Source organism: Mus musculus, chromosome 15, assembly GCF_000001635.26.
Source record: "Mus musculus strain C57BL/6J chromosome 15, GRCm38.p6 C57BL/6J".
NCBI lineage: Eukaryota > Metazoa > Chordata > Mammalia > Rodentia > Muridae > Mus > Mus musculus.
In genome coordinates this window covers 75,154,582-75,178,235 of record NC_000081.6, presented here as the reverse complement: position 1 = coordinate 75,178,235, position 23,654 = coordinate 75,154,582, and the positions used below count along the sequence as shown (strand labels likewise).

Here is a 23,654-nt window from a genome sequence, read left to right as displayed (position 1 = left end):
AGGCCAGAGCATTAGACATGTAGATTATGGAGAATGACAGTTGACTATGGAAAACTAAATCAGGTAGTAACTGCAATTGCATCTGCTCTACCAAATGTAGTTTCATTAGTTGAGCAAATTAACACATCTCCTGGTACCTGGTATGCAGGTATTGATCTAGCAAATGCCTGCATCTCAGTACCTGTCCATAAGGACAATGAAAGCAATTTGCTTTCAGTTGGCAAGGCCAGCAGTTATATCATTACAGTTTTGCCTCAAGGATATAGTAACTCTTCTGCCCTGTGTCATAGCTTAGTTAGAAGGGATTTTTTTTTTGGTTTTATTTTTAGAGACAGTGTTTCTCTGTATAGCCCTGGCTGTCCTGGAACTCACTTTGTAGACCAGACTGGCTTCGAACTCAGAAATCCGCTTGCCTCTGCCTCCCAAGTGATGGGATTAAAGGCATGAGCCACCACCACCTGGCTCAGTTAGAAGGGAACTTCATTGATTCTTACACACACACAAACACACACACACACACACACACACACACACACACACACACACAGGAAATTGGTACACTATGTTGATGATATTATGCTGATTGGACCAAGTGAGCAGGAAGTAGCAACCACTTTGGACTCATTGGTAACACATATGCATATCAGAGGATGGGAAATAAATCCAACCAAAATTCAAGGGCCATCTACCTCAGTGAAATTCTTTAGGAGTACAGTGGTGTGGAGCATGTATCAGTATTCCTCCTAAGGTGAAAGATAAGTTATTGCATCTGGTCCCTCCCACCACCAAGAAAGAAGCACAACATTTAGTGGGTCTATTTGGATTCTGGAGACGGCACATTCCTCACTTGGGTATGTTACTCAGGCCCATTTACCAAGTGACTCAGAAAGCTGCTAGCTTTGTGTAGGGCCTGGAACAGGGGAAGGTTCTTCAATAGGTCTACGCTGCTGTGCAGGCTTCTATAGCACTTGGACCATATAATCCAGCAGACCGGATGGTACATGAGGTGTCAGTGGCAGATAGAGAAGCTGTTTGGAGCCTCTGGCAGACCCCTATAGGTGATTCACAGAAGAGACCTTTGGGATTTTGGAGCAAAGCTCTACTATTATCTGCAGACAACTATTCTCCCTTTGAAAAACAGCTCGTGACCTGCTGAGCCTTAGGGGAAACTGAATGTTTGACAATAGGACACCAAGTTACCATGTGACCTGAACTACCCATCGTGAGCTGGGTGTTATCAGACCCTCCAAATCATAAAGTAAGACATGCACAACACCAGTCTATAACCAAATATACATGACTAGGCCTGAACAAGTCTCAAAGGCACAAGCAAGTTACTTAAAGGCCTATGGTGTCTACCCCTGTTAAAATGCCATCTGCTTCCATACATGTGCCTATAGCCTCATGGGGAGTTTCCTGTGATTGGCTGACCAAAGGAGGGAAGAGTAAGACCTGGTTTACTGATGGCTCTGCTCGATATGCAGGCACCACCCAGAAGTGGACAGCTGCCCTTTCCAGGACAACCCTGAAAGATACAGGTGAACGAAAATCTTCACAATGGGCAGAATTTTGGGCAGTACACATGATATTACAGTTTGTTTGGAAGAATAAATGGCCAGATGTACCGTTGTTCACTAACTCATGGGCTTTAGCCAATGGATTGGCTGGATGGTCAGGGACTTGGAAAGATCACGATTGGAAAACTGGTGAGAAAGACATCTGGGGAAGAAGTATGTAGATAGATCTCTCCAAATGAGCAAAATATGTGAAGATATTTGTGTCCCAAACCAAAACGTGACTTCAGCTGAGGAGAAGTTCAATAATCAAGTGGATAAGATGACCTGTTCTGTGGAAAGTCAGTCTCTTTCCCAAGCCACTCCTGTCATTGCTCAATGTGCACATGAACAAAGTGGCCATAGTGGCCAAGATGGAGGTTATGCTTTGGTTCAACAACATGGACTTCCACTCACCAAGACTTACCTGGCTACAGCTGCTGCTGAATGCCAGATCTGCCAACAGCAGAGACCTACAGTGAGCCAGAGTTATGGTACTATTCCTAGAGGTGACCTACCAGCATCCTGGTGTCAGGTTGACTACATTGGAACACTTCCTCTGTGGATAGGACAATGTTTTGTTCTTACTGGGGTAGAAACTTAATTCTGGTTAAGGATTTGCCTTTCCTGGACGTAATGCTTCTGCAAAAACCACCATCCTTGGACTCACAAAATGCCTTATCCATCTTTATGGTAGTCCACACAGTACTGCTTCTGACCAAGGAACTTATTTTACCACCAGAGAAGTGCAACAGTGGGAGCATGATAATGGAATCCACTACTCTTACGATGTTCCCCATCATCCTAAAGCAACTGGTCTGATAGAAAGATGGAATGGCCTTTTGAAAATGCATGTACAGTACCAGTTAGGTAGCAGCAGCATGGAGTGCTAGTGGAGAGTTCCTGAGAAGGCAGTATATGCTTTGAATCAGCATCAGCATCTCCCTACCTGAACTGGGGAAGAACCTGCCACCTGCTGGCCAAGGAGAGGAACTTGCTCTGTCCACAAGGCTCTCAGGCTCTTACTTCCAACCCTCTGTAAGCCAGTCTGTCCCTGAACTTGAGGTCCTTCAGTGCTGGGATCACAGGTGTGTTCTCCATGCCCTGCTCTCCACACCCACTATTAAAGGATTTACCTGGAAAAGCAGAACCATCAATAAGGTCCTGTAACAAGCAGGAAGAGCTAAGGGGGAAAAGTCAGCCAAAATGCAGGATATGAGGTCAGCACACAAAGCCAGTGATATTTTTTTATAGACTACCAATGAAGAGCAAGAAGTGAAGAGAACAGTTCTTTTACAATAACATAGAGAAGAAGCAGACACCTAGGAATAAGTTTAAGGAAGGTGGCACAAGTGAAAGAAATGAAGACAGACCTAAATAAGTGGAAAGGTTCTAGGCTTAAAAATAGGAAGGGTTTTTAATTAATTAATTTTTATTATTTATTAATTGAGTATGTTTATGTGCACATGTGCATGTGACATGTGCTTGTGTGGAGGTCACAAGGCAGTTTACAGGAGTTCTCGTAATCTGTGGATCCCAGGGCTCAATCTCAGATGGTCAGGTGGAGGGTGGAGAGACAGGAGAGAAGGCAGCAAGGGAGGGAGGAAAGGGAGGGGATGAAAAAGGCAAGGAGTGGTTCCTACTCAAATTCATATGAAATTGGAAGAGTCAGGGAACTCTGTAATCCCAGGACTCTGAAGGAAGGGCAGGAGGATCAGAAGTTCAAGAGCATCCTCCACGTCTTAGATGTTCATGGGTTACTTGAAATTCTGTCTCAAACAAAACGAAACGAAAAACAAAACAAACAAAACAAAAAGCAGTGAAATACAAGCACATGGACAGGAATGAGCAGAGTCCAAAAGCCCAACTCCTGTCCATGCCCGGCTGATTATTAACAATAGTGCCATGCCTGTTGCTGTCGATATAATTGTGTCTACACATTCACACACCTGGTTCTGAGACAGCTGGGTACCTTCAGAATGGAGCGAATCTTTCCTCACACACCACACCAATAATAATAATAATAATAATAATAATAATAATAATAATAATAAAATAATTAAAATCATCAAATAGATCCACAGTTTCTTTTTTTTTTTCTTTTTTTTTCCATTTTTTATTAGGTATTTAACTCATTTACATTTCCAATGCTATACCAAAAGTCCCCCATACCCACCCCCCCAATCCCCTACCCACCCACTCCCCCTTTTTGGCCCTGGTGTTCCCCTGTACTGGGGCATATAAAGTTTGCAAGTCCAATGGGCCTCTCTTTGCAGTGATGGCCGACTAGGCCATCTTTTGATACATATGCAGCTAGAGTCAAGAGCTCCGGGGTACTGGTTAGTTTATAATGTTGTTCCACCTATAGGGTTGCAGATCCCTTTAGCTCCTTGGCTACTTTCTCTAGCTCCTCCATTGGGAGCCCTATGATCCATTCATTAGCTGACTGTGAGCATCCACTTCTGTGTTTGCTAGGCCCCGGCATAGTCTCACAAGAGACAGCTACATCTGGGTCCTTTCAATAAAATCTTGCTAGTGTATGCAATGGTGTCAGCGTTTGGATGCTGATTATGGGGTGGATCCCTGGATATGGCAGTCTCTACATGGTCCATCCTTTCATCTCAGCTCCAAACTTTGTCTCTGTAACTCCTTCCCTGGGTGTTTTGTTCCCAAATCTAAGGAGGGGCATAGTGTCCACACTTCAGTCTTCATTCTTCTTGAGTTTCATGTGTTTAGCAAATTATATCTTATATCTTGGGTATCCTAGGTTTGGGGCTAATATCCACTTATCAGTGAATACATATTGTGTGAGTTTCTTTGTGAATGTGTTACCTCACTCAGGATGATGCCCTCCAGGTCCATCCATTTGGCTAGGAATTTCATAAATTCATTCTTTTTAATAGCTGAGTAGTACTCCATTGTGTAGATGTACCACATTTTCTGTATCCATTCCTCAGTTGAGGGGCATCTAGGTTCTTTCCAGCTTCTGGCTATTATAAATAAGGCTGCTATGAACATAGTGGAGCATGTGTCCTTCTTACCTGTTGGGGCATCTTCTGGATATATGCCCAGGAGAGGTATTGCTGGATCCTCCGGTAGTACTATGTCCAGTTTTCTGAGGAACCGCCAGACTGATTTCCAGAGTGGTTGTACAAGTCTGCACTCCCACCAACAATGGAGGAGTGTTCCTCTTTCTCCACATCCACGCCAGCATCTGCTGTCACCAGAATTTTTGATCTTAGCCATTCTGACTGGTGTGAGGTGGAATCTCAGGGTTGTTTTGATTTGCATTTCCCTGATGATTAAGGATGTTGAACATTTTTTCAAGTGCTTCTCTGCCATTCGGTATTCCTCAGGAGAGAATTCTTTGTTCAGTTCTGAGCCCCATTTTTTAATGGGGTTATTTGATTTTCTGAAGTCCAACTTCTTGAGTTCTTTATATATGTTGGATATTAGTCCCCTATCTGATTTAGGATAGGTAAAGATCCTTTCCCAATCTGTTGGTGGTCTTTTTGTCTTATTGACGGTGTCTTTTGCCTTGCAGAAACTTTGGAGTTTCATTAGGTCCCATTTGTCAATTCTCGATCTTACAGCACAAGCCATTGCTGTTCTGTTCAGGAATTTTTCCCCTGTGCCCATATCTTCAAGGCTTTTCCCCACTTTCTCCTCTATAAGTTTCAGTGTCTCTGGTTTTATGTGAAGTTCCTTGATCCACTTAGATTTGACCTTAGTACAAGGAGATAAGTATGGATCGATTCGCATTCTTCTACACGATAACAACCAGTTGTGCCAGCACCAATTGTTGAAAATGCTGTCTTTCTTCCACTGGATGGTTTTAGCTCCCTTGTCGAAGATCAAGTGACCATAGGTGTGTGGGTTCATTTCTGGGTCTTAAATTCTATTCCATTGGTCTACTTGTCTGTCTCTATACCAGTACCATGCAGTTTTTATCACAATTGCTCTGTAGTAAAGCTTTAGGTCTGGCATGGTGATTCCGCCAGAAGTTCTTTTATCCTTGAGAAGACTTTTTGCTATCCTAGGTTTTTTGTTATTCCAGACAAATTTGCAAATTGCTCCTTCCAATTCGTTGAAGAATTGAGTTGGAATTTTGATGGGGATTGCATTGAATCTGTAGATTGCTTTTGGCAAGATAGCCATTTTTACAATGTTGATCCTGCCAATCCATGAGCATGGGAGATCTTTCCATCTTCTGAGATCTTCCTTAATTTCTTTCTTCAGAGATTTGAAGTTTTTATCATACAGATCTTTCACTTCCTTAGTTAGAGTCACGCCAAGATATTTTATATTATTTATGACTATTGAGAAGGGTGTTGTTTCCCTAATTTCTTTCTCAGCCTGTTTATTCTTTGTATAGAGAAAGGCCATTGACTTGTTTGAGTTTATTTTATATCCAGCTACTTCACCGAAGCTGTTTATCAGGTTTAGGAGTTCTCTGGTAGAATTTTTAGGGTCACTTATATATACTATCATATCATCTGCAAAAAGTGATATTTTGACTTCCTCTTTTCCAATTTGTATCCCCTTGATCTCCTTTTGTTGTCGAATTGCTCTGGCTAATACTTCAAGTACTATGTTGAAAAGGTAGGGAGAAAGTGGGCAGCCTTGTCTAGTCCCTGATTTTAGTGGGATTGCTTCCAGCTTCTCTCCATTTACTTTGATGTTGGCTACTGGTTTGCTGTAGATTGCTTTTATCATGTTTAGGTATGGGCCTTGAATTCCTGATCTTTCCAAAACTTTTATCATGAATGGGTGTTGGATCTTGTCAAATGCTTTTTCTGCATCTAACGAGATGATCATGTGGTTTTTGTCTTTGAGTTTGTTTATATAATGGATTACATTGATGGATTTTCGTATATTAAACCATCCCTGCATCCCTGGAATAAAACCTACTTGGTCAGGATGGATGATTGCTTTAATGTGTTCTTGGATTCGGTTGGCGAGAATTTTATTGAGGATTTTTGCATTGATATTCATAAGAGAAATTGGTCTGAAGTTCTCTATCTTTGTTGGATCTTTCTGTGGTTTAGGTATCAGAGTAATAGTGGCTTCATAAAATGAGTTGGGTAGAGTACCTTCTACTTCTATTTTGTGAAATAGTTTGTGCAGAATTGGAATTAGATCTTCTTTGAAGGTCTGATAGAACTCTGCACTAAACCCATCTGGTCCTGGGCTTTTTTTGGTTGGGAGACTATTAATAACTGCTTCTATTTCTTTAGGTGATATGGGACTGTTTAGATGGTCAACTTGATCCTGATTCAACTTTGGTACCTGGTATCTGTCCAGAAATTTGTCCATTTCGTCCAGGTTTTCCAGTTTTGTTGAGTATAGCCTTTTGTAGAAGGATCTGATGGTGTTTTGGATTTCTTCAGGATCTGTTGTTATGTCTCCCTTTTCATTTCTGATTTTGTTAATTAGGATTTTGTCCCTGTGCCCTTTAGTGAGTCTAGCTAAGGGTTTATCTATCTTGTTGATTTTCTCAAAGAACCAACTCCTCGTTTGGTTAATTCTTTGAATAGTTCTTCTTGTTTCCACTTGGTTGATTTCACCCCTGAGTTTGATTATTTCCTGCCGTCTACTCCTCTTGGGTGAATTTGCTTCCTTTTTTTCTAGGGCTTTTAGATGTGTTGTCAAGCTGCTAGTATGTGCTGCCTCCCGTTTCTTCTTGGAGGCACTCAGAGCTATGAGTTTCCCTCTTAGAAATGCTTTCATTGTGTCCCATAGGTTTGGGTACGTTGTGGCTTCATTTTCATTAAACTCTAAAAAGTCTTTAATTTCTTTCTTTATTCCTTCCTTGACCAAGGTATCATTGAGAAGAGTGTTATTCAGTTTCCACGTGAATGTTGGCTTTCCATTATTTATGTTGTTATTGAAGATCAATCTTAGGCCATGGTGGTCTGATACATGGGACAATTTCAATATTTTTGTATCTATTGAGGCCTGTTTTGTGACCAATTATATGGTCAATTTTGGAGAAGGTCCCGTGAGGTGCTGAGAAGAAGGTATATCCTTTTGTTTTAGGATAAAATGTTCTGTAGATATCTATCAGGTCCATTTGTTTCATAACTTCTGTTAGTTTCACTGTGTCCCTGTTTAGTTTCTGTTTCCACGATCTGTCCATTGGTGAAAGTGGTGTGTTGAAGTCTCCCACTATTATTGTGTGAGGTGCAATGTATGCTTTGAGCTTTACTAAAGTGTCTCTAATGAATGTGGCTGCCCTTGCATTTGGTGCGTAGATATTCAGAATTGAGAGTTCCTCTTGGAGGATTTTACCTTTGATGAGTATGAAGTGTCCCTCCTTGTCTTTTTTGATAACTTTGGGTTGGAAGTCGATTTTATCCGATATTAAAATGGCTACTCCAGCTTGTTTCTTCAGTCCATTTGCTTGGAAAATTGTTTTCCAGCCTTTCACTCTGAGGTAGTGTCTGTCTTTTTCCCTGAGATGGGTTTCTTGTAAGCAGCAGAATGTTGGGTCCTATTTGTGTAGCCAGTCTGTTAGTCTATGTCTTTTTATTGGGGAATTGAGTCCATTGATATTAAGAGATATTAAGGAAAAGTAATTGTTGCTTCCTTTTATTTTTGTTGTTAGAGTTGGCATTCTGTTCTTGTGGCTGTCTTCTTTTTGGTTTGTTGAATGATTACTTTCTTGGTTGTTCTAGGGCGTGATTTCCGTCCTTGTATTGCTTCTTTTCTGTTATTATCCTTTGAAGGGCTGGATTCGTGGAAAGATATTGTGTGAATTTGGTTTTGTCGTGGAATACTTTGGTTTCTCCATCTATGGTAATTGAGAGTTTGGCCGGGTATAGTAGCCTGGGCTGGCATTTGTGTTCTCTTAGTGTCTGTATAACATCTGTCCAGGCTCTTCTGGCTTTCATAGTCTCTGGTGAAAAGTCTGGTGTAATTCTGATAGGCCTTCCTTTATATGTTACTTGACCTTTCTCCCTTACTGCTTTTAATATTCTATCTTTATTTAGTGCATTTGTTGTTCTGATTATTATGTGTCGGGAGGAATTTCTTTTCTGGTCCAGTCTATTTGGAGTTCTGTAGGCTTCTTGTATGATCATGGGCATCTCTTTTTTTATGTTTGGGAAGTTTTCTTCTATTATTTTGTTGAAGATATTAGCTGGCCCTTTAAGTTGAAAATCTTCATTCTCATCAATTCCTATTATCCGTAGGTTTGGTCTTCTCATTGTGTCCTGGATTACCTGGATGTTTTGAGTTAGGATCCTTTTGCATTTTGTATTTTCTTTGACTGTTGTGTCAATGTTCTCTATGGAATCTTCTGCACCTGAGATTCTCTCTTCCATTTCTTGTATTCTGTTGCTGATGCTCGCATCTATGGTTCCAGATCTCTTTCCTAGGGTTTCTATTTCCAGCGTTGCCTCGCTTTGGGTTTTCTTTATTGTGTCTACTTCCCCTTTTAGTTCTAGTATGGTTTTGTTCATTTCCATCACCTGTTTGGATGTGTTTTCCTGTTTTTCTTTAATGATTTCTACCTGTTTGGCTGTGTTTTCCTGTTTTTCTTTAAGGGCCTGTAACTCTTTAGCAGTGCTCTCCTGTAATTCTTTAAGTGACTTATGAAAGTCCTTCTTGATGTCCTCTATCATCATCATGAGAAATGTTTTTAAATCTGGGTCTAGATTTTCGGTTGTGTTGGGGTGCCCAGGACTAGGTGGGTTGGGAGTGCTGCGTTCTGATGATGGTGAGTGGTCTTGATTTCTGTTAGTAGGATTCCTACGCTTGCCCTTCGCCATCTGGTAATCTCTGAAGCTAGCTGTTTTAGTTGTCACTGTTAAGAGCTTATTCTTCAGGTGACTCTGTTAGCCTCTATGAGCAGACCTGGAGGGTAGCACTCTCCTTAGTTTCAGTGGGCAGAGTATTCTCTGCAGGCAAGCTCTCTTCTTGCAAGGCAGGTACCCAGATATCTGGTGTTCGAACCAGACTCCTGGCAGAAGTTGTGTTCCACTCACTAGAGGTCTTAGGATCACGTGTGGAATCCTGTGTGGGCCCTTGCGGGTGTCAGGCGACTCAGCTGGCAAGGTAGCCCGGGGGTCGAGTCTCGAGTCGAGCGGAAGGGACTTGTGCCCCAGATCAGGCCCGGGTAGCCTGCTTCCCTATGTACTGCAGTCTCAGGTTCCGTGCGATTGGATTGGGGCAGGCGCTGTGTTCCACTCACCAGAGGTCTTAGGGTCCCGTGGGGAGTCCCGTGTGGGCCCTTGCGGGTGTTGGGCAAGACTCTGCTGGCAAGGTAGCCCGGGGATCGAGTCTCGAGTCGAGCAGAAGGGACTTGTGCCCCAGATCAGGCCCGGGTAGCCTGCTTCCCTATGTACCGCAGTCTCAAGTTCCGCGCGATTGGATTGGGGCAGGCGCTGTGTTCCACTCACCAGAGGTCTTAGGGTCCCGTGGGGAGTCCCGTGTGGGCCCTTGCGGGTGTTGGGCAAGACTCTGCTGGCAAGGTAGCCCGGGAGTCGAGTCTCGAGTCGAGCGGAAGGGACTTGTGCCCCAGATCAGGACCGGGTAGCCTGCTTCCCTATGTACCGCAGTCTCAAGTTCCGCGCGATTGGATTGGGGCAGGCGCTGTGTTCCACTCACCAGAGGTCTTAGGGTCCCGTGGGGAGTCCCGTGTGGGCCCTTGCGGGTGTTGGGCAAGACTCTGCTGGCAAGGAAGCCCGGGGCTCGAGTCGAGCGGAAGGGACTTGTGCCCCAGATCCACAGTTTCATCTCAAGAGCTAAGCAGTCACTCAATGACAAATTCTTCCGCTTTTAAGGAGGAAAGCTGCTTAACTTTCAGTTTTTGTGCTTCTTTGTTTCAGATGGTGCACTTCGAAGAAAGCCACTTAGAACCAGCCCAAAGCTCCTGTCCTCACTCATCCTGAGTATAAACTCGCTGGTTGTCATGCTACACATTCGGCCTCTAGAGGCGCTCCTCTGCAGTTGAATTTGGAATTGAGACTGGGCCCCCTTCTGCCCTGACATAGAGTTCAGCCTCCAAAGTCTAAGTCTCTTCCTTACCCTCCAGCTTTGTTTAGAAAGATGAGCTCTAGGACTCTCATGTCCTCTTTTCCGGGCACACCTGAACTGTTTCTATGGGGCAAACCCACTGCATTCAGTTACAAAACTACAGTTGTTACAAAACAGGAGAACTCCATGGACCTAGATGTGGTGATGGTGTCTTACACCAGAATCCAAGCAATAACAGAGACCCCGGACTTAGGAAAAAAGCCTTAAGCCGCTGTGGTTGTGCTGACCTGCAGTCCCAGCGCTGGGGACAGGCGAGCAGGAAGAACATGAGTGTGAGCCCAGCCTGGGCTGGGGAAGTGGCTCCTGAGGAAGAGCACTTACTGTTCAAACAGGAGGACGCATGGCCATAATCCCTGTGCCCAGGTAAAAAGCCTATCGTGTCTGTGCTGTCTGTAAGCCTGCCTTTCTGTCCCTCCACAGGTAATGTCACCATCCCTCCATAGGCAATGTCACACCTGTTATGCAGACACTCTTCACCTCTCCCCCAACCCCTGACAGTCTTCCCTCCATCTTTACAAATTCATCTGTTCTGGATACTTTGTGTGAACAGTGCCCAGCAGTGCACACCTTCTGGGCCTGGCTTCTTTCACATAGTCTAAGGTGAATGCCAAGTTCTGACCATTCCCCACTCTGTTCCTTTTTATAACAGAACCATGTCCCATTGTAGCCTGACTTTAGGTGAATCTGCCTTCCCAAGGGGGGCTGTCTCTTGGCCAGGTGATTGACAGACCCAACTAAACTAACTGTCTTCAAAGACAGAAGGGAGGACAATGATATAAATGTTCTATTTGGAGCACCTAGAATGTCCTGTCTCTTCCCAAGGCCAGGGGTATTATATTCTTTCCACTGGGCCTTAAGTAATGGCAATCCAGATGTTTACCAGGAAATGGAGGTGGGGACTTCAAAGGAAAGTTGCAGTAAGGAGCCTCACCTTGCACTGAATCATCTCCAAAGCTGGTAATAGAACAGAACGTCTGAGACTGTGCAGTGGTTACAATGTTGCAGGTTCAGGGTTATTGTCATTTATCTTAGGATTTCTTTACCACCGTTAATGGCCATTCCTTGTCCACTTCTCTTCTGATGTAACATCCTGTGACTAACAGAATCTTTAGGAATGCTTTAATAAAACCCTAGCTTCCTCCTATCAGAAACCCATGAGTCATCAGATGCCTGGAGCCTATAGCAGAGGTGCCATGAACCCTTTTACCTGATGTTTTCACTAGTGTGCTTGAAAAGTACCTCGACTGAGGACTTTCTTTGTTCTTACTATAAAAACTCCATCACATTGACACATGGAACTTAGGGTTGTTTGGTTTCAGACTCTGGATACTAGGGACTGAGGTTCATATTTTACATAGCAAAGCAGATCTGACCTTTAGGTTCTCCCAGCATCCCTCAGTCCTTACCTGGCATACCCTGTCCTCAACCTTGAACCTTCCAGCCCAGAGACTGGGCTGCCCTTCCCCAGAGCCTCTTCCCTATATAATCCAGATGATATGGTCTCACCTCTACCTCCTTCACTCTCTCCTACTTTTCTTCTCACTCTTATTCTCACACTCCTCCTATTTTGAATTTCCTTGCTTTCTCTCTTTCTCCCTCCCCTCAGCAACTTCTCTGGCCTTGGTCCTTGGAGCCAGTGAACCTGCCTGAAAGTACTTTTTCAAAAAACCTGTACATATAATTTTCTTTCAACATCTGGCTTGAATTGACTAATTTCACTGGCAGAGAAATAAAGTATTAGATTTAAGGCTTTCCCTCAGCCCACTCTTACTCATATTTGGCTTCAGAATAAACTCTCTTTTATCCCCTTTAAGGTGAGAGCAGAATTTTTGTGTGAACAGGTCCAAAGATTCCATAGTCTTTAAGACCACTGTAACAGATATTACTGGAAGCTCACCAGAGATGGCCACTCAAACATTCACACCAAGTATAAATCCAACCGAAAGTCAAGATGGAGGGACCTCAGAACTCACTGTCTTGCCTCATCAAACAGATGGATAGAGATACAGAACAAGTGTTTTCAGAACTAAAATGGGCTGACATGTTTTTTGTGTCCATCCTCTGTTGAGGGTTATTTGTGTTGTTTCCAGCTTCTGAACATAGTGGAGTGTGTGTCTTTATTACATTTTGTAGCATCTTCTGAGTATGTGCCCAGGAGTGGTATATCTGGGCCCTCAGGTAATACTATGTCCAATTTTCTGAAGAACCCCTAGACTGATTTCTAGAGTGGTTGTACAGGCTTACAGTCCCACCAGCAATGGAGGAGTGTTCCTTTTTTGCCACATCCACAACAGCATCTTATGTCACCTGAGTTTTTTATCTTAGCCATTCTGACCAGTGTGAGGTGGAATCTCAGGGTTGTTTTGATTTCAATTTCCTTGATGACTAAGGATGCTGAACATTTCTTTAGGTGCTTCTCAGCCATTTGAGTTTCTTCAGTTGTGAATTCTCTGTTTAGCTCTGTTGCCCAGTTTTAAAATAGGATTATTTGGTTCTCTGGTGTCTAACTTCTTGAGTTCTTTTATATATATTGGATATTAGCCTCTATCAGATGTGGGCTTGGTAAAGATCTTTTCAGAATCTGTTGGTTACCATTTTGTCCTGTTGACAGTGTCTTTTGCCTTACAGTGTCTTTTGCCTTACAGTGTCTTTGCAATTTAATGAGGTCCCATTTGTCGATTCTTCATCTTAGAGCATAAGGCATTGGTGTTCTGTTCAGGAACTTTTACCCTGTGCCCATGTGTTCAATAAGTTTCCCAACATTCTCTTCTATTAGATTCAGTGTATCTGGTTTTATGTGGAGGTCCTTGATCCACTTGGACTTAGCTTTATACAGGGGGATAAGAATGGATCAATTTGCATTCTTCTACACGTTGAACCATCACCATTTGTTGAAAATATTGTCTTTTTTCTACTGGATGATTTTAGCTCCTTTGTCAAAGATCAAGTGACAATAGGTGTGTGGGTTCATTTCTCATTCTTCAATTCTATTGCATCGATCTACTTGCCCATCACTGTACCAATAACATGCAGTTTTTAATCACTATTGCTTTGTAGTACAGCTTGAGGTCAGTGATGGTGATTTCTCCAGAAATTCTTTTATTGTTGAGAATAGTTTTCACTATCCTGGATTTTTTTGTTATCAAAATGAATTTGAGAATTGCTCTTTCTAATGCTAAGAAGAATAGAGTTAGAATTTTGATGGGGATTACATTGAATCTATAGATTTCTTTAAGCAAGATGGCCATTTTTACTATATTAATCCTCTTCAATTTCTTTCTTCAGAGACTTAAAGTTCTTGTCATACAGATATTTCACTTGTTTAGTTACAGTCATACCAAGATACAATATATTGTTTGTGACTACTGTGAAGGGTGTTGTTTCCCTGAGTATAGGAAGGCTACTGATTTGTTTAATTTTATATCTGGCCACTTTGCTGAAGTTGTTTATCAAGTTTAGGAGTTCCCTGGTGGAACTTTTAGGGTCACTTAAGTATACTATTATATCATCTGCAAACAGTGATATTTTCACTTCTTCCTTTCCAGTTTGTAACATGTTGACCTAATATGATCATCTAATTGCTCTTGCTAGTACAATATGGAATAGATAAGGAGAGAGTGGGTAGCTTCATCTAGTCCCTTATTTTAATGAGATTGCTTCAAGTTTCTGTCCATTTAGTTTGATGTTGGCTACTGGTTTTCTGTGTATTGCTTTCACTATGTTTAAGTATGGGCTTTGAATTCCTGATCTTTCTAAAACTTTTAACATGAAGGGATGCTGAATCTTGTCAAATGCTTTTTCAGCCAACCACGATACATGTCTCTTTCAGCCTAATAGGAGGTCCTCCCTTCCCAGGGAGGTCTTGGGAACTTAAACTTTATTTGACCCCCTACTCAAAATGGAAGTCTTATTCCAAATTGTGGAGAGCTCTTGGTGTTGCTTCAAGGGTACTGGCAAGAATTTGACATTGGGCTAGGACAAGTAAGTAGGCTCAAGATCTTGATCATTTTGATACGTCCCTGAATACCAGCGGACTTTGATTGTTGTGTTTTATTTGTTTTTGACTATCTTTTTTATGCCTGATCTGATCATATTCTTGGTATGTACCTAGAATGATATACAAGTAGACATTGAACAAATAAACCCGCATCAGCCTCAGCACTGACTGGAGTCAAGTTATAGTGTCATCTAATTGTCTTTTTCTTTTCAATCCTCACTCCCTCCCTTGAGACCCTATGGACTGACTAGCTGTCTTGGTCAGCCAATTGCTTCTCATGTTGGTTCAGGTGTCTTTCTTCTTTTGAGGTCCATACCAGGAGCAAAAACATAAAAGCTTATACACAGATGCAGGAAGTGCTGCTGTGCGTTTTGGTTCAGGTCCAACGTTATTGTGGCTAACTATGTAGAGCAATTCTTACTGACTTCTGCAGTAATTGGTTTCCAAAAACACCAAAACAGAACATAACAGAAGGTGCATTCAACCAGATCATGAGAAAGTTTCCTAGTAACAGCAAATGAGAAAATTTCCTTATACTATCTGCAATGGCACAATATACCAGGCTACATAGGTAATAGTTACTTGGCCTTAACATTCTACCTAGGCCTTATCAGGTTGGTTTATTTAGTGTGTCGGGTAACATGCCTAGCATTCATGTCTCAACTTGTCAATCAGGAGATGAGTTAACCATGTTCATCTCTCTTCTGCCAGGCAGTATGACAGTTACCCAGGGAAGTCTTAGGAAGTTAAACATTATTTGACCTCCACTCAAAATGGCTTTAATTTGATTCCTTCTTATGATGGAACATGGTACTAATGCACCATGTCATCCCTGTGAAACCTCCACCCATTTCTCTTGCATCCCTTATTCCTTCCCTGAGCACCTTTCTTTCGGCTTTTAATTTCAGGCCCATCCACAGATTCCTTTGTGCATCAAGACCAAGGATCTGGATTTATACCAGTGGAAATTCCTACAAGACTAAAGGAGGCATGGGAGTCTCTGGCTATTGCTGCCACTGAATAGATGGCCTTGAAGAATTGGACAGTGCTCAGCTACACCCCCCCTTTGGCCAGGACTGCTTTACTATGCCTTAACCTTTAACCTCTAACCTCTAACCTCTGCCCAAATTCTTCCTTCACATCAGTACTCAAGATGACCTTGAGGTTACATTGTATTTGTTAAATCCCTCCTTATCTCTCTCACTCTCTCTCTCTCTCTCTCTCTCTGTGTGTGTGTGTGTGTGTGTGTGTGTGTGTGTAGACTTTAGAGTATGCAGGAGAAAATAATAAGGATGAGTCTCATTTTAGTACCAGTGTTGGGCTAAGACTTTAGCCATATTTAATTAAGCACAGCAAACATTGGAGGAAGTATTCAGATAACAATCCACTCAACCCCATGAATACTGCAAAGCTTAAGACATGTTTACATTGAAGATCTTTACATATAGCTTCATCCATAAGATGTATTTCTTATTGACTTAGGAACAATGCACAAGATGAAGTCTAAGATGAATACTGGACTGAGGTAAACTTAATGCCTGTGGTTGTCAGGGTTAGCCTGGTCCAAAAATTAGATATTCACTTAGGATGTTGTAACATACAAATGATATTTATCACAAGGATGAATTTTATAACCTAGAAGCAATGGTCAAGGTTTTAAAGGAAACTGGTCTGGGATAAGTAAAACATAAATTCTTGAAGATGCAGACCAAGCCTGGCTCTAGGACAGCAGAAGATCTACATGGCCTACACCCAGCCCTGGCATCCCAGAAGAGGTAAGCTATGTGTTTCACTTTCCTGGCTTCTCCGGTGCTTATCCACATACACAAGACCTCTTTGCCCTCTACCTGTGTGTTACTCAAGACAGCTATGGCCTAGACACAGGTATGTGAATTCCTGTCCAACTGTTTGAAGCAGACACAATTAATCATAGCCAGAGAATTGTGAGCAGTATGAGGCTATGTTTGTCTAGCAGCCACATGGGTCAGGTCTCACTAGTCCCTAAGGCCCGTGCTATGATCTGACTGTCTGAGATAAAACAAAATCTAGTAACAGATATTAAACATCTCTCCAGGTATCAAGACCTGAAAAGGGTGAATACCTTTGAACTTCTAAATGCATTTCTTTCTCAGAACCTAAGAAATGAATCTGTGAAAGAACCACAAGGTATGTACACTAGAGAAACTCTGTGTGTGTGTGTGTGTGTGTGTGTGTGTCTGTGTGTGTCTGTGTGTGTCTGTGTGTGTCTGTGTGTCTGTGTCTGTGTGTCTGTGTCTGTGTGTGTGTGTGTATACTCCAAAGCAGGATCTATGTTTGTCCCAGGGAAGAAGGTTGCAGGGACAAGGGCTTTAATGGTTGAGAGATAGACACATAGGCATCTCTTATACTTGAGGAGCTCTGATGCTTTCCCTAGCTTTAATTGCATCTACCCACTCAGCTGCATCACAGTTATTCATATGCACAGCACACAATTAAAAAAAAACTTTTATTGATTCTTCCCTGGGTAACTGTGAATTTCCCAGCATGCACTTCAATTCCACTCATATCCCCATCCCTCCCTAGTCATCCTATACCCTTGCAAACTCCCCCTCAAAAAGACAAAATAAAATAAAATAAAATAAAATAAAATAAAATAAAATAAAAGGAAAAACATCTGGGCATGGTAGCTGGAGTCGGGAACAGTATAACACACCTTTTGTTCAAACAACTTTACTAACAGATGATTACAATTAATTATTGCTCTCATTGGAGACCTCTGGCTTCTAAAACAATATCAATACTGGATATGTCCCAGAATTCCACTCTGATGTTGTTGTCTTGTTTCATGGAAATGCTGTAGCTTTGGATCTGCAGGACCAGCACCTTCATGTGCATCAGCAGTTCATAGATGGAGTAGATTGCCACAGACTGGCCCAGTCAGCCTCTCTCAATTCATGGGAAATCAGGGTTTCAGACAGATGGGCAAAGAGTTGGCAAGAAATGACAAACAGACACAGACACAAGGGAGTGCTGAATATGAATGTATTTTATCCACGCAAACACCAGACTTTTAATACAGAATTAAAACAAGAAGCCTAGGTGAATACATCCATCAAGGTACACTGCTTCTTAACACAAAACAAAGAAAATGTATACATAAAAAGATGGCGGGAGCCAGGCCTTGTTTACAACTAAGAATAACAACAATCCTAATTAGGATCAGCTAAACACGGGAACCAGGTGAATGCTCTGATACAATGCTAGTCTATTGTTAAACCCATCACCAGGGGTTCTTTAGTAAATACCTGATTATGCCATTCCTCTGGGCCTAGTGAAAAAATCTGCACCAGGGGAATTCCCTTCTACTCACCCTTTCATGTGACAACCCACCTATTTCCTAGGCCATTGTGTATTCCTGTGTTTGGGTGTGACTCAGCTATTGTCCTAAGTAATTACTATGCAGACTAGCCCTGAGCTTTTCTAGCTCTATTCAAGTAAATAGTAATGCCTGATTATTTTCACTGTCACTACTAGAAGTAAATTTGAGTGTTACTGTATAGGTAACATTCTTACTGAATTCCAAGCTCAGGGTCAGCTTCTAGGACTTTCTAGGAACCATTGGAACACTGGTGGAGGCTTATCTATATGTCAAAATCAATCCTTAAAGGCACTTGTAATAAAACAATACTGAAAGAGAGCACACGGATCCATACACCAGACTTACGCGGGGACAGGTTTTGAGTATATGGGCTATGGGAATGCCAAGGTTACAGGAGGCTAAGTTTCTGTGAAACTCTGCCTCAGGACTACTTCCCAGTTTCTAAACCTGTAATGTGAGTCGCTACTGGAGTAGATGTAGCAGTAGATGTTGGGTTTGGCCAACTCTAAGCCCTGGATCTGGCCCTGGGTGGTAATTGAGTTGGTCATCCCACCAGCTCTCCTGCACCCAAACTACCAAGGCCAGCTCTCCCACTTAGCCCAGGTGGGGGTCAGGGCCAGCTCTCCTGCATATCACCCACATTTCCAGGGTACTGTCCATATCCATGAGGACTCCTGTGATGTTAACCACAAAGGTTCTGGTCATCTGTGGGTCAGCAAGCCCTCAAGGCCAAAAAGAGAGCAGTGATGGATCCCAGGTTGTCAATGTGTCAAGTCAGCCCTTCCCAATGGGGGCATCAAATATAGACTAGAACTCCAGGGCAGGCAGTGTGAGGATTTTTTTCTCTCTGACCCAAGCCCTGAGCACCTGCAAGAAATAGCTTCCACCTCTAGAGAAAAAGAAAAGGCAGCTCCTACCCACAATTGATGGATCATCTCCCAGGCTTCCAAGCCACACAGAAGTGCTCTTTGGAAGTGGAGGAGCCCTTACTTTCCCCCCCAGCATCAGTCAGGAGGGAAGCCCTCCCAATCCAAGAGGTCTACCACACTAAGCTAGCTAATATGAGCTAGCTAGTGTGGCTGGCTGAAAGGCCAGAGATGTAAAACGGCAGGCAGGACTCTGTGAACTCAGTATAATATAAGAAAAACAGAGATCTTGGCTAGGAGGATGAAGTGTTTATTGGACTCAACAGGGAGACATTGAACAGCACACATAGGAACCCTGCAGGACCCCAGATACTTATGTGTGGATGGTGATGGCATAATACCTTGGAATACTGCCTCTTTCATGTGCTGCCCACATGCCTCCAGGGTCAAGAGCAGCAAGCCACAACAAAAGAACATTCCAGGAAGTACAGATTTGAAAGTCCTAGAGAGGAGTGGGGTGCCTATACAGCAGGGGTTATAAAGTGGAAACAAGGTGTTCCACACACACACACTACCCCCAACTCAGAGCTTCTATATCTCATAATTCATCGCTAGAGGACTCCAGTAAGCATTGGTTGCAAGTGAGGATAAAAGGACAAGGATGAAGGTCATTGAATGGATCATCAGAGAAAGGTCTGCAGAAGGACTGAAACCAGGCTGAACAGAAGCACCCCTGCCATGGTCCAGGAGCTGCCTCCAGTGGGAACTGCTGCATTGCAGAGGTCTTCCTTGCAACAGTAAGTCTTCACGTTGACAGCATTACCAGTGATCTCAGTATTGTCCAGAGTAGTGGGGCAGATGGGAAGGCAGAGATTGCTCTTGACTTTGCTTCTGTGAGAGTCTGCAAGATATCAGGGAGTGATTCACTTCTTATGCAGGAACAACAGAACATCCCAATGTCTGGGTCACATGCCACCTGACCTGGATGGCCCAGACTTGTCTCTAAGGTATGGTGAAGCCAGATATGGTAGCTAAGATTTCTCACCCCAGAACTTGGAAGACTGAGGAAGGAGCATTTTTATGAGTTCAATCCCAAACTGAGCTACATGAGGCTCAAATGAGACCGTGTCTCAAATAACAAACAACAACAAAAAAAATCAAAACCCTGGGCTGGTAAGGAGGCTTGGTGGATAAAGTGTTTGTGTGCACAAGCATGAGTCCCCAGTTTCCATCAGGTAGAGCACATCAAAAGATGGGCAGGCATGGAGGCCTAATTGTATCTCTGTGCTCAGGACACAAAGATGGAGATCCCCAAAGTAAGCTCACAGGCTAGACCACCTCAACCTGTAAGCTTGGGGTTCAGTGTGAGATCTTCCTCAGTAAATAAAATAGTTGTCACAGAAGATACCTGTCAACTTCTGGGCCCCATACACTGAACCTCCCCAGTGCATGACCACCACACATGTGTACACAGGTGTCCTTGTACACAGGTGGCAATGTGCTGGGGAAGCAGCTCAGTCAGTGAAGTGCTTGACACATAGAAGCCTAGAGACCCAAGTTCAATCCCCTGCAACCATGTAACCAGTCAGCCAAGCATGGGAGTGCTGGTCATGATCTCTGTGCTGGAGGGGTGGGGAATCAGGAGGTCCTGGGAACTCTCTGCTACCTCCCTCTTCTCGACCTCCAGCATGCTTGGCAAATCATGGGTCCCAATGAAAGATATTGTCTCAAAAAACAAGGTTGTAGGGACTGGAGACATGGCTCAGCAGTTACCAGCACTTGTTGCTCTTACAGAAGCCCAGGGTTTGGTCCCAGACCACACATGATGTTTACAACCATACAAAATTCCAGTACCAGGAGAATCAAGACTAATTTGCATAAAACAGTAAACAGTGCTTGAAGAACAGGGCTTAAAGATGTCATCTGAGCTTTGAACACATTACATTACATACATTCAAACATGTGCACCCACATTTATAGACACACAGAGAGAGACACAGAATAGTGTAAGATTGCCCAGTGGCACAGCAGAATAGGCAAGCAGCCTCTCAGACCCTTGCATTTCCCCAGGCAGTTATATCTAGGAGACCTACTCCAGGAGACAGGCAGGCTGTGGTCAGAAAAGGAAACTGGATAGCAGGGCAAGGATTCTCCTGTCTTGTCTATCCGAGCATATGCCTGGAATCTAGCACTTTGGAGGATCTGATATGTCCTAAGGTCTCTTAATATCAACATCCCTAAGTCATTCCTTTAGCCTATGCTCCAGATTCCTTCTTTATATGCAAAGGCTCACAGATGCTTCCAGCTCTCCTGGCCTCTCAGTGAGCCAGTAAGGCCTTAGACATAAAGTACAGGCAGGAGCATCACATGACTGCACTGGCGACATAAGGAGATGATGAACACTATGCATGCCAGTGGGCAGCCCTGCTTTATGATCTATATCCCAGCACATCCCTGGACCCCAACAGCCCCCACTTTGCAGAAGTCCCACTCCAACATCAGAGAAGCTCTACTTGGAGGGAAGGGAAACGTGGTCCACAACCAGTGTCCAGACATGACAATTTCTCAGAAGCCACCCTCAGCCATCTTTGTATAGGTAACAGGGAACTTACCCACAATAACTTCTATCTCCAGAGCAACGCAAAATCCATCAGAGAAGGGGCAGGTAGTTGTGTTGCAGGAAGTCTCAGGTGGGACCCCAATACAATTGTAGCACTCCAGCCCCTGAGCTGAGAAACAAAAGCTAATACATGAGAGCTAGGGCATGTGCTTCCTAGACCAGACCCCTCCTCTCCAATGCCTTTACTTCCACACAGCTGTTGACTTCTAGGACAGAGCAAGGACATTACTGCCCAGTCACACACACACACACACACACACACACACACACACACACATACACTGAAAACCAAAGGTGAACCAAGAGCCACTTGTGTTGAAATATGCTCAGTAATGCTCTCTCAGCTATTCAACCTGACAAGAGTCCTGGACTCCAAGATGTACCAGAGAGACAGTCAGCATATTGGGAAGATGCACATACTAAATGTCTGCTGAATAGGTGAGTGGGTGTATAAGCAGGTACTGGGGCAACCAAGTGGGGAGGGTTGTTCTGACCTATTCAAACCTACAACTTCAGAGCTGGCCCCTGGGAAATGACGCATGACAGAGCACTGAACTTCCCAGAGTCCAACTCAAAGAGGCTCACCATGAGGCTTCCCACAACACAGATGTAACTAGAAGTCTAGGGGTATCTGAGAGCTCAAACCTCTTAGAGTAAGCAAGTTCTAGCATTCAGGTCTCACATGACGTAACAAAAAGTCAAATGCCTAGAGTTAAGGATTCCTAGCCCCGTGACTTGGCAGGTGGGAAGGAAAAGAAGACTCTGCCAGTTTGAGTGCACACAGGCCAGTGGCCTGACTGGGAAGCCAGTGCAGCAGTGTAGAATCTAAGGGTTCTGGTGGCTAGGGTTGGGGCACAGGTAGTGAGGTCCAAGAGACTTTCTGGTATGTGATGATGGTTTCGCTGGCAGGGTTACAGACCCAGCACTCAGCATAGGAGGCTTCACCATCACAAGCCAATTCCTGATCCCCTTGCTCCAGGACACCTCAGTCACCACGCACACAATGGAGGTGCAGGTGTACCCACAACCCTGAGGCCCTTTTCTATCTCCATTGTACCCTCCTGCCCCTCTCCCATTTTTCATCTCACCTCTTTCTGCACACAGTAGGACCACAAGAAGGATGAGCACACAGGACTTTGCAATGTGACAAGTGTCCATCCTGGGAGAAGGGCTGCACAGATAAAACCTTGGAAGTCGAAGCTGGTTAGTAATTCACCAGTCACATCCCTTCAGTCTCACAAAGCTGAGGCATCCAATTTCCCTCCCTCCAACCCCCCCCCCCACACACACACAGCTTTCCCCAAGGAATACATGTCTGTCTACTTCTCTCACCCACCACCCACCCAGCATTTTCCTCCTAATCCCACACTCCCAACCCCAGCCCTATCCTGAGGGCTCTTCCCTTTGCCACCTAGCAGCTCCCTCCTGACACCAGTCCTTACTTCCTCTCTGACCAGGTTGCAGGCACAGTGACAAGGTCTTTCAGAAGTGGACTGAAATAAATACTTTACTTTCTCTCAGCCCCTCCCAGCTGGCATCCTGAAAAGGGAGGGGTTTCTATACCTACTTCCTCCAGGCCATCATGTTTATTGGTTAAGAGGTAGCAAGGTTTGTTGGTGACCTGGTCAAGCCAGATTTATAGCAGTTGGGGAGGGAGGACCACTCAGTTGGGGAGGAACCATGGTGCTGGAGGACAAAGAGAGCGTAGGAGCAGGGGCCACAATTGACTTGCAGGTTCCATTCAGAAAGCAAAGGAAAGAGGCAACTTGCTCAACCCCTTCCTAGTTTTTGTTTTGTTTTGCTTCATGGGTTTTTGTTGTTGTTGTTGTTGTTGTTGTTGTTGTTGTTGTTGTTGTTTTCAATTTTAGACAAAGTTTCTCTGTGTAGCTTTGGCTGTCCTAGGACTTGCTCAGTAGAACAAGCTGGCTCCAACACATAGCTATCAAAGGTGTGCTGCAGCTGCTGCTGTTTCTGTGACCTCCACTTGACTTTTTCTTGTTTCTAAATAGAAGGTATGGGTGTAGTGGCGCAGAGCCCACGACCCTCCTTTCTATAAGCAGGAAAACAACGGACAAATACTTAGAGACTGGCTCTGGTGAGCAAGCCCCCAACAAGCGTTTGCATCCACAAAGTGAGAATCCTGAGCCAAGAGCTGGCAACTGGGATGGAAGTTACTAAGCAGTGTCTGATGTGTTTGGGTGATGTATGGGGCTGTGGGTGC

The 23,654-nt window shown here is 43.7% G+C and overlaps 1 protein-coding gene across 2 annotated transcripts; it reads right to left on the bottom strand.

The window, feature by feature from the left end:
• Positions 1-19,107: 19,107 nt before the first annotated feature.
• Positions 19,108-22,975, bottom strand: Ly6g (lymphocyte antigen 6 complex, locus G). Of its 2 annotated transcripts, none has more exons than NM_001310438.1 (4): positions 22,876-22,975; positions 22,522-22,619; positions 21,426-21,542; positions 19,108-19,714 (listed from the first exon to the last, which is right to left on the bottom strand). In NM_001310438.1, the coding sequence occupies exons 2-4, from the start codon at positions 22,589-22,591 to the stop codon at positions 19,497-19,499; spliced, it is 405 nt and encodes a 134-aa protein (NP_001297367.1). In that variant the 5' UTR covers positions 22,592-22,619; positions 22,876-22,975; the 3' UTR covers positions 19,108-19,496. The 2 variants fall into 2 exon arrangements, with proteins under 2 accessions (NP_001297367.1, NP_001361159.1); NM_001374230.1 differs by having other exon boundaries at positions 22,522-22,633; positions 22,876-22,907.
• Between the last annotated feature and the right edge of the window lie 679 nt (positions 22,976-23,654).